The 12,722-nt window shown below is 38.3% G+C and overlaps 1 protein-coding gene across 1 annotated transcript in view; it reads left to right on the top strand.

Moving 5' to 3' along the window:
* The window catches only part of RNF17 (ring finger protein 17), a 224,019-nt gene that overhangs the window by 199,266 nt on the left and 12,031 nt on the right, over positions 1 to 12,722 (top strand). Inside the window, exons 31-33 of the mRNA XM_064275375.1 lie at positions 2,181 to 2,297; positions 3,509 to 3,677; positions 9,506 to 9,641. Of these exons, the coding sequence (XP_064131445.1) occupies positions 2,181 to 2,297; positions 3,509 to 3,677; positions 9,506 to 9,641 (422 nt within the window). The remainder of the gene's footprint in view (positions 1 to 2,180; positions 2,298 to 3,508; positions 3,678 to 9,505; positions 9,642 to 12,722) is intronic.

Raw genomic sequence — 12,722 nt, forward strand, 5'->3', positions numbered from 1 at the left:
TATACTTAGAAGTGGAGTTACTGAGTTACATGGTAATTACAGTTAACACTCTAGTAAACTACCAGACTGTTTCCAAAGTAGCTGCGCCATAACGTGCACCATTACCACTAGGAATGTGCCAGGGTTCCAGTTTCTCCACATTCTTGCCAAAACTTATTTTCTGTTTTGTTGATGATAGCCGTCCTGGGGTAGTTCTGACTTGCATTTCCTACTGATGTTGAGTATCTTTTCCGGTGCTGTTGGCCACATTTGTGGGAATGTGTATTCAATTCTTTTGCCTATTTTTAACTGGGCTATGGGTCTTTTTTATCATTGAGTTATAATAGTTCTTTATGCATTCTGATTATAAATCCCTTATCAAATATATGATTTGAAAATGTTTTTTTTCCATTCTGTGGGCTGTCTTTTCACTTTCTTAATAGTGTCCTTTGAAGCACAAAAGTTTTTAATTTTGATGAAGTCCAGTTTATTAATTTTTTCATCTGTCACTTGTGCTTTTCATGTAGGAAATAAGAGTTGTAATAAGTAAAAGCTTTATAGCTTATAAGTAGAATTTCCTTCTTATGATTACAAAAATAACATATGCACGTTGTAAAGTACTTAATGTATAACAAATCAGTAAAATTCAACAGTGGGTAGTAACTTTTTAGTGAGCTTTATTTTCTAGGTTTATTTATGTTTTGTTTTGATTTTTTTTTTTTTTTTTTTTTTTGGAAATAGTAATTAACCTACAAGATTGAATGTGGTTGTTTTACTTCTGATGTTAATTAACATATTCTTTAAAAATTAAAAAAAAGGTTTTTTTAACCATTGCTGGTATTTGCAGAAAAACACGCATCCATGTTTTTATACATATTTGCTTATAGCAACTGCTAATGACCCTCTTGGGGTTCACATAACTTTGTATTATTTCTCATGCTTTTATAGTGCTTGAGAAAGCATACCTTTTTGATTTTAACTTAAATCTTTCTGTTTTTGGTATTTCATATATTGTTTTAGTTCCCATAGTAAAATCAATGATTATTCTGAAAATAAATAAAACATTACTGAAATACGTAAAGGAAAAAGTAAATGCCTTCCCCCCCTTTGAAAGCAGGGACTCAAACAGATACTTGCACACAATGTTCGTGCCAGCATTATTCACAGTAGCCAAAAGGTGGACACAACCCAAGTGTCCATCAACAGATGAATGGATAAACAAAATGTGTTATTATACATAAAATGGAAGATTACTCAGCCATAAAGAGAAATGAAGTTCTGATACGTGTTATGACATGGATAAACCTTGGAAACATGCTGAATGAAATAAGTCCACCCAAAAGCACAAATATTGTATAATCTCACTTATATGAAATAACTAGAATAGGAAAATGCATAGAGACAAAAGTTTATTAGTAGTTACCAGGGGCCAGGGGAAAGGGGAAATGAGGAGTTATTACTCCAGTAGCAGAAACTATTACCTGAGTTTCTGTTTGGGATGATGAAAAACTTTTGGAAATAGATAGTGGTGATGGTTGCACAACATGGTAGTTAATGTCACTGAATTGTACATTTGAAATAGTTTAAATGGCAAAATATATTTTACAATAAAATTTAAAAATGTCCCCCATTCTGCACCTCAAACACCCCAGTAACACTTAGCAGCAGCAATCACTGTTAACCACTTGGTACTCATTCTTCCAGATGTTTTATGTGTACATGTAAATATGGGGAGCCTTTGTGGTACAATGGTTAAGCACTAGACTGCTAACCAAAAGGTCAGCAGTTTAAACCCACCAGTGGCTCCAAGGGAGAAAAGACCTGGCAATCTGCTCTCAAAAAGATTATAACCTGGAGAACACTATGGGGCAGTTCTACTCTGTCATATAGGATCACTTTGAGTCAGAATCAACTCTGTGGCACACAACAACTTATCTAAATATATATACATAAATATACATTTATGCTTTTATTGGCAGACCCTTTTTTTCTTTTTTCAAATTGGGGAACAAAAGAATACTAAAGGTCTTTTGTATTGTTATCACATTTTGGTCCTACTACAAGATCATTTCATGATATTTAATATCTAACAGAGCTTGCTTTCTCCAAAAAAAGTAAATCAGCATCATGATTAATTTTTATAATGTACTTAACTTTTGTAATTGTCATTCTGAAATTTGAATTTATTTGTGGTGTTTTAGGAATTACTTCTGTCTGAAACAGAGACTCCTATTTTACCACCATATTTATCTTCATCTCTGCCTCCTCCAGAAGAACTCTATGCTGTTCAAGTTAAGCACGTTGTCTCACCTAATGAAGTACGTAATCTAAATAATTAGTTGGTGGTTAAAATCATAAGCAATCTTGGTCTTAAATTCTAGGATTGACTCTTCTCCATTTTCATGACTTTAAATGATTGAAAATCAGTGACTTCTAGATTGTTCCACCTTATAATTTCCTTTTCAGGCATTTGTTTGCACTTAATAAAGCCCCTGTTGTTTTATCAAATGTTTCTTAAACACCTGCTGGGTTCCCAGGGTTGTGTTGCTTTTAGTCAGTGTTATATCAAATATTTAGATTTTTACTAGCTGGAACCGTTCACACCTGGCAAATCTTAAAACATCTCACTTCCCTTCCCTCTCCATGCACTGAACTGCTCCTTACCCTACTGTGTTTTTCCATACCACATACCACCTTCTAATACTTTTTTATTATGTTTGTCTGCCTCTCCCCAATAGGATGTAACTTCATGAAGACATTTTGTTAACCGATGTATTCCCAGAACCTAAAACAGCACCTGATACATGTAGTAGGCACTCAATAAATGTTGGTTGAATGAATAAATAAATACACTAAAGAAAATTCTGGTATATGCTCTTGGCTAACAAGGAAGAAAATTAAGTAGTGTAAGCAGTTTGTTCAGCAGTTTTACTTCGTATACCATTCTCTCACAGGCAAGGGAAGGATTTGCTCTACAGTTTCATCAAATAGCATAATACTGTACAGTTGTTGATTTTTATAATGATTTTTGTATTTGATATTTATTACAACACAACAGATAACCCCAAGCTTAGCAGCTTAAAACAAACGTTGAGTGTCAGGAATCCAGGAGCAGTTTAATGAAATAGTCTAGCTTGGAATCAAGATGTTGTCAGGGGCTACCGAATTCACTTTCAGGAAGACTCACTAGCATGACTGTTGGCTTGAGGACTCAGTTCCTCACTTCTCCATTGGGCTGCTCATAACATGGCTTTCCTGAGTGAACGGTCTTGAGAGGATGCCTCCAAGACAGAGGCCAAAATGTCTTCTTTGATCTAATCTCAACAGTGGCATACTTCTGTCACGTTCATGTGGTCACAAAGATCAACTCTGGTATGATGTGGGAAGGGAACTATACAAGGGTATAAACATCAGGAGGCAGGGATCCTTAGAGACCATCGTTGGAGGCTCTACCACAATAATTTTGCCCATATAAGTGAATATTAGAAATTGTAGAATTTGAAAGTTTTTCTTTCCCTCCCCCCACTAGGTATATATTTGTCTTGACTCCGTAGAAAATTTTAATCAGTTTAACCAGCATAGTGACACAGATGATAATGGAGTCAGCTGGGAATCGAAATCTGAGAGCCTTGATGAAGCACTACGAAGGTTTAATAAAAATGTTGAAACATTTCTTCCTCTGACAGATTTTAGAACAGGTATAGTTATTTATTTTTTGTGTGATTCTTAATAACACTGTTTTTTGTTCGTTTTAATGGGCTGAGAGGTTGGGTTATTTCTAACGTTAACTGATATTTTTATCATACTCATTTTACATTCATAAACCAGACCAAACCCATTGCCGTCAAGTCAATTCCAACTCATAGCAACCCTACAGGACAGAGTAGAACTGTCTCATACAACTGTCCAAGGAGCAGCTGGTAGATTCGAACTGCCTACCTTTTGGTTAGCAGCTGAACTCTTAGACACTGTGCCACCAGTGCTCCATAGTCTCTATGAATCCTCAAGATAGCCTATAGATGATATCTTCCCCATATATAGTTAAGAAAAGTGAACTAAGAGAAGTTAAGTAACTGACTGGAGCACTTGAACTTTCCATAAAAGCAGGCTGCATTGTAAAATTGACTGCATAAAGATGATTTTCTAAGCTTGAAGTTTTACCAGTAGCTCACATCAGACCTTCCTTAATGGTAGTAAGTTTAATTACAAGCCACCTAAGCTGATAATTTTAAGGGTTTTTTTTTGGTGGGGGGGTGGTCGAAGGAGGGGCACAGATTGTGTCCTACTCTGTAAGGAAGGATAGGCCAAATTCCTGCTATCTTTTCTATTTCCATACACTCCTCCCATTTTTATGTAGTATATGTGTTTCTCCAATGAAGAAAATACATCTAGTTAGTGGTGTGTTGACAATTCCTTGTTGAATACTAAGAGTGACTTCTATACATTTTTATCAGTATTTTATACATAGAGTTCTATTTAGTCTTGGTATTTTCTATATCGAGGATATTTTATCTAAGAAGAAAAAATACCCTAAAATCTTACTTAGTGAGATTTTAATTGGTTGTGGCCCACTTTTGGCTGATAAAGAGCACTTGCTGTTCCCTCTGCCTGGAATATTCTCCCTCCCAGACTGTCTTATGGCAGTTAAGGCTCTGCTTAACTATCTCCTTATAGAAAGTCTTCCCTGATCTCCCTAAATAAAGTTGTACCCCCTCCCCATATATTCTTACATTATTCTCTATCCCTCTTAACTCTCCTTTTGAATAGCACTTTGAGCACTCTTTGTACTGCTTTATATTCACAGCAATTAGAAGGGTACCTGGCACAAGTAGGTCCTCACCAATATGTTGAATGAGTGAAAGAATAAACTCATTATGAATGGATTTTTTTTGTAAAAAAGATTTATAGTTAGGAAGAATGAATTCCTGCCTCATTTGTGTTCTCTAAAGGGAAGTCACACAGTCTATGCATAATCGGATAATGTGTGGAGCTATACATTTCTTATTTGTGCATTTTTCTATAGATATTTTATACTCAAAGTTTTTGTAAAGGTATGCACCCACATGTGTAAGTTGATTTGTAGGCAGATGCCTATGAAATATGTACATTTGAATAAGGGATATATTGACAAGAGTTGTTTTTGTCAGTTAAAATGAGGACTGAGTCTTTTTTTTTTAGTTCTATTTTGAGGAGAAGAAACTTCAGTCATGAGTTAAAGTTAGAAATAGTAAAACTTGGAAGGGACTTTTAACAGTGATTCAGGCATTTACTGGGCAGTCATTTACTAGGCAGTCGTTTACAGCTCTAATAGATGACTTCTATATATGCAAAAAATTAGTGTTTCTAACTCTTTAGTGAATATCATTTAAAATAAAAATATTTGTACATTAGAGTCAGTTTTTAAATGTCACTCTTTCCCATTACTACACTTTTATTCATAGAAATTACATAGAAGAATATGACTGTGATCATTAAGGTTTGTGTCAACTTGGCTTGGCCATGATTCTCAGTGGTTTGGCAATTATGATATAGTTTGGCATTCGTATGATGATGTGATCACTTCCATGATGAGATTTGATATAATGTAATCACCTCCGTGATGGGATCTGCTGTGAGTAGCCAGTCAGTTGAAAGGGAGTTTCCTTGAGCGTGTGGCCTGCATCTAATATAAGTGGACTTTCTGTCAAGGCTTGCAGACTTGCTCACACTGGATGCTGCAGCTAGCTCCTGTTCATCTGATTTCCAGTTCTTGGGATTTGAGCTAGCAGCCTGCCAGCTATCTTGCCTGCCATCATGGGATTCGTTGATCTTCGCAGCCTGTGAGCAAGATCTCTGCTGTCTGACCTGCCGATCTTGGGTTCGCCAGCAAAATATCACCACCAATAGATCAGGTATTGGTAAGAGGTGAAGCTCTGGGTGATTGCATGTTTGATACCTTCCTACGATTTTGTCAAATGAGAAGTATAAGGAAACTAGACAAAGCGGTGAAAGAAAGATGAGCTCAGGGCTTCAGAGTCAAAGCTCAAGTTCCACACAGACAGTATCAGGAGTTTACAATTGTGCCTTGAAAGAAAGCCTTATGTTTCGTAGTAACAGAGCTGATACAGCCAAAAACCAAACCCAGAGTCTTATCAAAAGAGTGGCTGAATTACAACGCCAACTCAATTCCCAGCCTCAAGTGATGTCTGAAGTTAAAGTGAGGGCATTGATTGGGAAAAAATATGATCCTGAAACTTGGGATGGGGACGTATGGGCAGATAACCAGGAAGCTGAAGACACTGAGCCCCTAAATTCTGTTGAATCATGCCAACAAAGCCAGCCTTGTCACTCCCGTCTGAAGAGATTACTTCATCTTTGTGTGCTAAGCCACCCTACCCAGTAAAACCATTAGCCCTTTCTTCCCCGTCTGATGAGATTAACCCAGCTCTGTCTGAAGAGCCTTTGTCTGAGTCACAGCCTGGGGCATCGCCAAAAGCACATGCCTTACAATGCTGAATGTTGTAAAAACACATCCCTACCACCATTTTGGCTTCTAGACCTATAACTAGACATAAGCCTTAGCAAGCTCCAAACGGTGAGATATAAAGGGTAACCTGGGCAGAGGACAGCTTTAACAATCAAGTGGGTAGAATGATACATTCTTGGAAACCTCTCCCCCCAGCCACTCCTGTCATTGCCCAATGGGCTCATGAACAAAGTGGCCACGGTGGCAGAGATGAGGTTATGCATGGGCTCAGCAACATGGACTTCCACTCACTAAGGCCAGCTTGGCAATAGCCACTGCTGAGTGCCCAACACTGCGTCCCCAATATGGCACATTCCTCAAGGTGATCAGCCAGCAACCTGGTGGTGGGTTGATTTCATTGGACCACTTGCATCATGGAAAGGGCAGTGTTTTGTTCTTACTGGACTACACACTTACTCTGGATATGAATTTGCCTTCCCTGTATGCAATGCTTCTGCCAAAAGTACCTTCTGTGGACTTCACTTTATCCACCATCATAGTATCCTACAAAGCATCGCTTTGGGTCAAGGACTCATAGCAAGTGAAGTGTGGCAGTGGGCCTGTGCTCATGGAATTCACTGGTCTTACCATGTTCACCATCATCCTGAAGCAGCTGACTTCATAGAACAATGGAATGGCCTTCTAAAGACATAATTACAGTGCCAGCTAGGTGCCAGTACCTTGCAGGGTTGGGGCAGTGTTCTCTAGGAGGCTGTATATGCTCTAAACCAGCATCCAGTGTATGCTGATGTTTCTCCCATAGCCAGGATTCATGGGTCCAGGAATCAAGGGGCGGAAGTAGGACTGGCAACACTCAGTATTACCCCTAGTGACCCACTTGCAAGATTTTGCTTCCTGTCCCTGTGACCCTATGCCCTGTAGGTCTAGAGGTCTTAGTTTCAAAGGAAGGAATGTTCCCACCTGGAGACACATCACTGATTCCATTGAACTGGAAGTTAAGAAGGCCACCTGGCCACGTTGGGCTCCTTATGCCTCTGGATCAACAGGCAAAGAAGGGAGTTACCATACATCCTGGTGAGATTGATCCTGACTACCAAAAGGAAATTGGATTGATATTACATAATGGAAGCAAAGAAGAGTATATATCTGGAATGCAGGAGATCCCTTAGGGCGTTTCTTAGTACTACTGTGCCCTTTGATTAAAGTAAGTGGAAAACTACAGCAACTCAATTCCAACATAACTATTAATGCCCCAGACACTTCAGGAATGAAGGTTTGGGTCACCCCTCCAGGCAGAGAACCACAACCAGCTGAGGACCTTGCTGAGGGCAAAGGGAATACTGAATGGGTGGTGGAAGAAGGTACTCCTAAATACCAGTTACGACCAAGTAAGTGACCAGTTGCAGAAACAAGGACTGTAATTGTTATGAGTATTTCTTCCTTGTATGTGTGTTAAGATGTAAAGAGAGGGCTAGTGCGTTTTCAGTTGTATGTGTGTTAGTTGTATCATGTCAGGTGCAAGTATACCTTTATAATTGTTTTCATTCAGAGATTATGGTTTAAAGAGACGTGTCCAGGTGTCAAGTTTACAAGGGGTGGACTGTTATGGTTAAGGTTGTGTGTCAACTTGGCTTGGCCATGATTCTCAGTGGTTTGGCAGTTATGAAGTACTTTGGCAGTCATATGATGATGTGATCATTTCCATGATAAGATTTGATATAATGTGATCACCTCCATGATGGGATCTGCTCTGAATAGCTAGTCAGTTGAAAGGGAGTTTCCTTGAGCGTGTGGCCTGCCTCCAATATAAGTAGACTTTCTGGCAAGGCTCATGGGCTTTTGCTCCCAGTGGATTGTCTGCCCTCCGGTTCTTGGGATTTGAACTAGCAGATTACCTGCAGTCTTGCCTGCCGATCTCGGGTTTGCCCACCCCTGCGGCTACATGAATCAGAAGCCTCTATCCTGACCCATGGACATGGAGACTACTATCCTCTACAACAGCATGAGCCATTTCCTTGATATAAATCTCTGTCTCTGTATCTATTTATATGCTTTACTGGTTTTGCTTCCCTAGGAAACTTAGCCTAAGGCAATAACATAAGGAAAGGGAGGGGTAGAAGTAGTGCAGGATAAGAAACAGGTATATTCTGAAATCTTAAAAATGTATGAAGAGAGGGGAGGTACATACTATATTTTTTCAACAACTTTATGCAAGCCTAGCGTTCATTAAAAAATTTACTTGCTTGTGCCAGGTACCATGATATGGATACAAACTATAGTTCTCCAGTCAAGAAACTAGAGATCTATCAGAGAAGAGACATGTAAACCAAGGGCAGTATAAAAATAATATGTGTGCATAAGGCAGTGGAATAATGGAGGAAGCAATTAGTTCAGGGCTTTATAGAGGCCATGTTAGAGCTGAGATTTGAGAAAAGAGTAGATGTTTATCATACAGAAAAGGGCTGAGGTAGAACATTCTAGAAGAGGGAACAACAAAATTCTGTTCGGTTAACTCATGAGGATACATGGTAGAAGTTGGTTGGGAGGAGATTGTGAAGGACCCTGTACACTGCAATGCTAAGGACTTTATATTGCAGATGGTTAAGAAGCCACTGAAGAATTTCAAACAGGAGAGCAACGCCCCTGAATATTTTATTTAATTCTGGTAGTCTTATAAAGAGTGGATTGAAGGAAGACAAAATTGAAGGCAGGAATAGTGGAAGCCACTTTATTATCCTTTGTAAAAGATGATAACTTAGACTAAAAGAGATTTGAGGAGTATTTGAAAAGTGGGGGCAGTAGAAACATGGTCTAAGCCCTGGTTGGGAAAAGAAATAGCAAATCTGAGAATGGGAGAAGTGCGTCTCTTCAAAACTTAATTGTAAAGAATTAATAAAAGCAAAGTTTATAAAACAAAAAAGAGCAGAAGCCAACATATACCAAACTATTGAGTCCTTAATTCTGGTTGGTGGCCATATCATGCTTTTCTATATAAAAAACTGTCTATTTTTAAGAAAATGAAAGTTAGTGTTAAGATTTTTCCCTTTTTCCTGTCTGCAGAAATGCCTTGCCTTGCAGAATATGATGATGGCTTATGGTATAGAGCAAAGATTGTTTCCATTAAGGAATTTAACCCTCTAGCTATCCTGGTACAATTTGTTGACTATGGATCAACTGAAAAGCTGACGACAAACAGGTAAAAAAAGAAAAATCAATGTAGCTGAATTACAATTGTTAGTTTTCAGTTTTCTTTTTTTATCACTATTGGGAAGATTTTTCCCTCTTCCTAAAAGAATAAAGAAAAGCTATTATAAACTATATTAGGAATTTTTTAAAATGTAGAAGAAATTTTTTAATGAAGATGTAGTTCACATATAATAAAACCACTTTAAACTTTTTAATTTTTATTCTGCTTTAAGTGCAAGTTTACAAATCAAGTCAGTCTCATACAAAAATTTATATACATCTTGCTGTATACTCCTAGTTGCTCTCCCCCTACTGAGACAGCACACTCCTTCTCTCCACCCTGTATTCCCATGTCCATTCAGCTAGGTTCTGTCCTCTTCTCCCTTCTCAATCTCCTCTCCAGACAAGAGCTGCCCACATACTCTAATGTGTCTACTTGAGCCAAGAAGCTCACCCCTCACCAGTATCCTTTTCTGTCTTATAGCCCCCAGTCCAATCCCTGTCTGAAAAGTTGGCATGGGAATGGCTCCAGTCTTGGGATAACAGAAGGTCTGGAGACCATGACCTCCAGGGTCCTTCTAGTCTCAGGAAGACCATCAGTTCTGTTCATTTTACGAGAATTTGAGGTCTGCATCCCAGCGATCTCCTGCTCCATCTGGGATTCTCTGTTCTGTTCCCTGTCAGGGCAGTCATCAGTTGTAGCTGGGCACCATCTAGTTCTTGTGATCTCAGGCTGATACTATCTCTGATTTCTGTGGCCTTTCTGTTTCCTGGGCTCATAATTACCTTGTGCCTTTGGTGTTCTTCATACTCCTTTCCTTCAGGTGGTTTGAGACCAATGGACGCATCTTAGATTGCCACTTGCTAGCATTTAAGACCCCAGACACCACTCTCCAAAGTGGGATGCAGAATGTTTTATTAATAGATGTTATTATGCCAGTTGACCCTAAATGTCCCCTGAACCATGGGCCCCAAACCCCTACCCCTGCTACTCTGGCCTTCGAAGCATTCGGTTTATTCAGGAAACATCTTTGCTTTTAGTTTAGTCGAGTTGTGCTGACCTCTCCTGTATTGTGTATTGTCTTTCCCTTCACCAAAAATAGTTCTTGTCTACTATCTAATTAGTGAATACCACTGTCATTTTTTTTTTTTACTGTCATAAGCATCAAAGAATATATTCTTCTGTTTAAACTATTTCTTGAGTTCTTTTTTTTTTAATGATACTAGTCTTATACAGTATTTGTCCTTTTGCAACTGACTAATTTCACTCAGCATAATGCCTTCCAGATTCCTCCATGTTATGAAATGTTTCACAGAATCGTAATTGTTCTTTATCGATGGGTAATATCCCATTGTGTGAATATACCATAATTTATCCATTCATCTGTTGATGGGTACCTTGTTTGTTTCCATCTTTTTGCTATTGTAAACAGTGCTGCAGTGAATATGGGTGCACATATATTTGTTCATGTAAAGGCTCTTATTTCTCTAGGATATATTCCAAGGAGTAAAACTGCTAGATCATATGATAGTTCTATTTCTGGCTTTTTAAGGAAGTGACAAATCAATTTCCAAAGTGGTTGTACCATTTTACATTCCCACCAGCAGTGTATAAGTGTTTCAGTCTCTCCACAACCTCTTCAACATTTATTATTTTGTGTTTTTTGGATTAATGCCAGACTTGTTGGAGTGAGATGGAATCTCATTGTTGTTTTGATTTGCATTTCTCTTGTGGCTAATGATCGTTAAGCATTTCCTTATGTATCTGTTAGCTACTTGAATGTCTTCTTTAGTGAAGTGCCTGTTCATATCCTTTGCCCATTTTTTAATTGGCTTATTTGTCTTCTTGTTGTTTAGCTTTTGCAGTATCATGTACATTTTCAGATGAGATGCTGAACAGAAATGTAATACCTAAAAACTTTTCCCAGTCTGTAGGTAGTCTTTTTACTCTTTTGGTGAAGCCTTTTTGGATGAGCTTAGGTGTTTGATTTTTAGGAGCTCCAAGTTATCTAGTTTCTCTTCTGCATTGTTATTGTTTTGTATACTGCTTACACCATGTATTAGGACTCTTAGCATTGTCCCTATTTTTTCTTCCGTGATCTTTATCGTTTCAGATTTTATGTTTAGGTCTTTGGTCCATTTTGAGTTAGTTTTTCTGCCTGGTGAGGTATGGGTCATCTTTCTTTTTTTTTTGCGGATGGATGTCCAGTTATGCCAACACCATTTGTTAAAGAGACTGTCTTTTCCCATTTAACTGACTTTGGGCCTTTGTCAAATATCAGCTTCTCGTATGTGGACGGATTTATGTCTGGATTCTCAATTCTTTTCCACTGGTCTATGTATCTGTTGTTGCACCAGTACCAGGCTGTTTTGGCTACTGTGGTGGTATAATATGTTCTAAACTCAGGTAGTAGGAAGCCTCCCACTTGTTCTTCTTTTTCAATAATGCTTTACTTATCTGGGGCCTCCTTCCCTTCCATAAGAAGTACGTGACTTGTTTCTCTTTCCCTTCTGTATGAAGTTGGTGACTTCTTTCTCCATCTCATTAAAAAATGACATTGGAATTTGGATCAGAATTGCATTATATCTATAGATCACTTTTAGTAGAATGGACGTTTTTACACTCTTCAGTCTTCCTATCCGTGAGCAAGGTATGTATTTCCACTTCTGTAGGTCTCTTTTGGTTTCCTGCAGTAGTGTCTTGTACTTTTCTTTGTATAGATCTTTTACATCTCTGGTTAGATTTATTCCTAAGTATTTTATCTTCTTGGGGGCTACTGTAAATTATATTGATTTAGCGATTTCCTCTTAGAAGTTCTCTTTGTTGATGTAGAGGAGTGCAACTGATTTTTGTATGTTATCTTGTATCCTGATACTCTGCTGAACTCTTCTATTAGTTTTAGTAGTTTTCTTGAGGATTCCTTCGGGTTTTCTGTGTGTAAGATCATGTCATCTGCAAATAGAGATAGTTTTACTTCTTCCTTTCCAATCTGGATGCCCTTTATTTCTTTATATAGCCTAATTGCTCCAGCTACAACCTCCAGCACAATGTTGAGTAAGAGTGGTGATAAAGGGCACCCTTGTCTGGTTC

The sequence above is a fragment of the Loxodonta africana genome, chromosome 23 (genome assembly GCF_030014295.1).
Source record: "Loxodonta africana isolate mLoxAfr1 chromosome 23, mLoxAfr1.hap2, whole genome shotgun sequence".
Lineage (NCBI taxonomy): Eukaryota > Metazoa > Chordata > Mammalia > Proboscidea > Elephantidae > Loxodonta > Loxodonta africana.